The sequence below is a fragment of the Sinocyclocheilus grahami genome, unplaced genomic scaffold, assembly GCF_001515645.1.
Source record: "Sinocyclocheilus grahami isolate Dianchi unplaced genomic scaffold, SAMN03320097.WGS_v1.1 scaffold114.1, whole genome shotgun sequence".
Lineage (NCBI taxonomy): Eukaryota > Metazoa > Chordata > Actinopteri > Cypriniformes > Cyprinidae > Sinocyclocheilus > Sinocyclocheilus grahami.
Window position 1 is genome coordinate 656188 of NW_015505293.1, and position 4150 is coordinate 660337.

At 38.6% G+C, this 4150-nt stretch overlaps 1 protein-coding gene across 1 annotated transcript in view; it reads left to right on the top strand.

Annotated features, from left to right (window-relative positions):
• tnksa (tankyrase, TRF1-interacting ankyrin-related ADP-ribose polymerase a) overlaps nt 1-4150 on the top strand; it is a 113832-nt gene that overhangs the window by 1098 nt on the left and 108584 nt on the right. The window contains exon 2 of the mRNA XM_016277668.1: nt 2149-2373. Coding sequence (XP_016133154.1) covers nt 2149-2373 — 225 coding nt within the window. The remainder of the gene's footprint in view (nt 1-2148; nt 2374-4150) is intronic.

Consider the following 4150-nt stretch of genomic DNA (forward strand, 5'->3'; position numbering starts at 1 on the left):
AAAATGCAAAAAGACGGTTTAAATATGAATCCTGCATGTTCCTGCCTCTCCATGTATGAATGGCGGAAACACGGTTTTGTTTACTACACAAATACTGAAGCACGCGTGAAGCTCGCGGTGATTTTCAGCCTCTGCGTCTGACTATATGACAGCATGAACACAAAAATGTAATCTCCAGAGCTGCTGTGAGAGTCACTTCGCAAGAATTTCTTCTTCTTCTTTTGGTTTTATGGCGGGTTGCGAACCAATTTCATAGGTGCATACCGCCACCTACTCTGATGGAGTCGTGAGAATTTTACAGTTTGATTTGAGAAAACTAGCATCATCATACTGTATACACACAGAAACTTCATGGCAACCTGTCAAAATAAAAGTACGGTTTAACATGTAACAGAAATATATTACTCTTGTATTACTTTTGTACAGTATAATGTACATCTTTAAATATTAAATTTTCTATCAAATTAAAAAAATAAAAATAAAATTATTAGCCTATTAAAAAATGTTTTAAAGGAATATTCTCACAATTTTTCTTCCATGTATTAATTTCAACAGTAAACCTCAGTTTGTTTGCCAAAAAATAAAAGGGTTTAATTTTCATTTGATTTAAAATAAATGTTTAATGCCTTCATTTGATTTTCAGAAAAATTAAAACAAGGAAAAGGGAAAAAAGAAAAAGAAATAAAGAAAAAGTTTGTAGGGCCCTATTGTTCAAAATGTTAAAATTGAGACTTTTGGACTTATTGTTTCACTGAAATAATTGTTTTTGTAATTACGCAGAGAGTAAAGTACCGAAAAAAGGTACCGTTGGGTACCGGCACCGAAATTCAGGTACCGGTACCGTACCGGTGAAAATGTGAACGGTACCCAACCCTAATTGTGATACTCTCTAAAATTGCGGAAGATGTAACTCGTGGGAGAAGAATTGTTGAAAAAAATGTTTTTCTTTGCGCTCAAAAAGTATTCTCGTAGCTTCGCAAAACTGAAGTTGAGCCACTGATGTCAATGGACTGTTTTACCGATGTCCTTACTACGTTTCTGGACCTGGGAACATTACAGTTGTGTTGCTGTCTATGCAGGGTCTGAGAGCTCTCACATTTCATCAAAAATATCTTAATTCATGTTCTGAAGATCAACGAAGGTCTTACTGGTTTGGAACGACGTGAGGGTGAGTAATTAATGACAGAATTTTCATTTTTGGGTGAACTATCCCTTTAATTACATTTTTTTCTTAGTAACTGTAACTGATTATTAAACCTCAGTTTGTTTGTAAAAAATAAAAGGGTTTAATTTTCATTTGATTTAAAATAAATGTTTAATGCCTTAATTTGATTTTTAGAAAAATAAAAGAAGAATTTCTGAAAAAAAAGAAAAGAAATAAAGAAAAAGTTTGTAGGGCCCTATTGTTCAAAATGTATTTAGTGTTTCCGCAGTCATAGTAAAACTGGAACGATAAAGGGGGTTTAAAACTACATTTTCCAAATTAATGAATGTTAACATTTCTATATCTATATCTTCGTTTTATGCTCAACTAGAAATTGCTCTTTGTAAATGCATTCACTACAAAATTTTGTTGATTTGAGTTATTTAGGGGCCGTTTTAAAACAAATAAAGGAGCCATTTGATATGTCCCACCCTAGCTTCCTGTTGCAGTAGGAAATATGTCCACACAGAAAGGAAAACTGCACTTGCCAAGACATTTTATGGAGGGATCCAGTTACACCAGGACATAAATAGTGTTATTTCTGAAACCTATTTTCCTTTAAATGTGCACAAATACATTTCTTCTTGGGATAAGCTTGTTATTGAAGGGAATTTGCATCTTTAAGATGCTTATAATGCATGTATTATATCAATAAAGTTATTGAATGATCCTTGTACACACACATTAATCGTCATTTAGCTCTTTTGTGGGAAACCGGTTTATTTCCTTCCCCTTCCTATCCAGTAGTATTCTCAGTCTGTAACCAAAACAAACCAAAAATAAAGTACTTTTCTGTTGAAACAGGTTCTCGTATCATGACTAAAATCATAGATAAGATTTGACAGTCAATGGAAAGAACGGCAGCACAAGTGTAGAACGATTTTCTTGCTAGAAATGGCTGAAGTGCACGTTGTAAACTTGATTAACTGATTTTTGCCTTACAGGTTTTGGAAGGAAAGATGTGGTGGAACATCTCTTGCAGACGGGGGCAAATGTGCATACACGAGACGATGGGGGATTGATCCCGCTGCACAACGCCTGTTCCTTCGGTCACGCCGAGGTGGTCAGCTTGTTGCTTTGTCAAGGAGCCGATCCCAATGCCAGAGACAACTGGAATTACACTCCGCTCCATGAAGCCGCCATCAAGGGCAAAATTGACGTATGCATCGGTAAGTTTCTCTTCTTCTGTCTCTTCTACATGTATGTATAAGTATATCATCTGAAAAGTTGGCTTGTGCGACCTCAAACGTGTGTCTCGAGTTGCAAGTGTTGGTTTGGATTCGGATGGGGAGCGTGTCAGCTTTGTAGATTGAGGAGACGAATGGTACAATCTCACCTTAGTGAATTCTGAAGATGCATGACTTTAATTTTTCCTGTGTTTTGCCTGAGGAACAGTCCTCAATATGGGTTAATCATGTGGCATTCTTCTTGATTAGCCGCGGTGACTGACGCTATTACACAGCGCTCAGTCATTAATCAGATCTTTACTGCTTGGTATTCATGAGAAATTTAACATTGCATCTGAGGGGTGAAGAGGGCCAATAATGTGGCGATGGAATGTCGTTCAACATTTCAGTCCTCTGTTTCATGCATCACAATGCGCAGATCATGAAATAATCTGCTTGATGTGCTTCCCACTCTGTGTTTTATGTAATTAGGCTGCAGATTTGTGTCCGAGTTTGTTTCTAAAGTGAAAAGTGTGTTTTGAATGGCGATTGTATGTTTATTTTTTTTTAAAAAAATTTTTAGTTATCTGAATTTGCTCAAAAAGTAGTCTGCTCATGGCAATCTTATCCAGAGTGCCACTTGCTAAATTTTTAGCATAATCCAATTAGATGAGGGGGGAAATTCCAATTTAAAAACTTTGAGATAAGAATTATCTGCACAATCTAAGGGAGAATTCAGAGGCCTGAGGACATGCGTGTAATTTCACATCTCTCAATCTGAAAAGATTGAAATAGATGTTCTCTGGCTTTTATCTTTGCACTTGTTCATCAGAAAAATTATTTTGGAGCGCTTTAGACAGGCTGAGTCATTCCATGTACAAGAAGAAACATCAGTCTGGAGTAGCTCATGCTGGAAATAAAACTTTTGTCCTTGAGATATTTCTGATTCACTATTGTTCACAACGTTCTGCAAGATAGGCCTTAGAAGGAAGTTAGTTGAAGTTGTAGATGTATGCTGATGCAGGTACAGCAGTTGGTTTGTTTTTTGTTGTTGTCCATTGCTTTAACGTGTATTAGGCAACCTCTGTTCCATGTCTCGATTGTTGCCGTCATCTCTGGTTGATGCCCTAATTGTTCTTAATCCTCAGACTTGGTTGGTTTTTGATAGAGCCAGCATCTAAAAGACCATAACATTTAGCTTTACCAGGATGTTTGGACTAGAGCCCGACCGATATATCGTTCTGCCGATATTATCAGCCGATATGAGCCTGTTGCCGATATATCGGTATCGGCGAATATGCCGCCGATATACAAATTTTTTTTACAGAACATATAACACAGATAAAATGCTTGAAATGGTGTAATTACTTAGTTTGTCCAGCAGAGCGTGCTCCATTGTTTGCTACTGGCGACCTGGATGAAACGCTTTTGAAGCTTAAGTCTATGGAAAACCATTGAAACTTTGAACGGCCATATCTCCGTAACGGCGTGGCGAATACGCACCTAATTCGGGGGATCCCTTCAGCTCGAGGAACCCTCTCGAACGTGAATCGAGTGTACATCTAGAGGCCCGCTTTCGAATGAGACCACCTCCGCGCCGATAGCCCCCAGGGTTCGGGAGTTACGGGTGGTTAAATTCGCGGTCCGGTGCCGACCGATCAAGAGATCTCGGGGGGCTACCGACGCGCGGAGGATGGCGTTCGAGAGGGCTCCTCAAGCTGAAGGGATCCCCCGAATTTGGTGGAGATCCGCCGGCGCGTTCGCGAGATAGTGACACCAG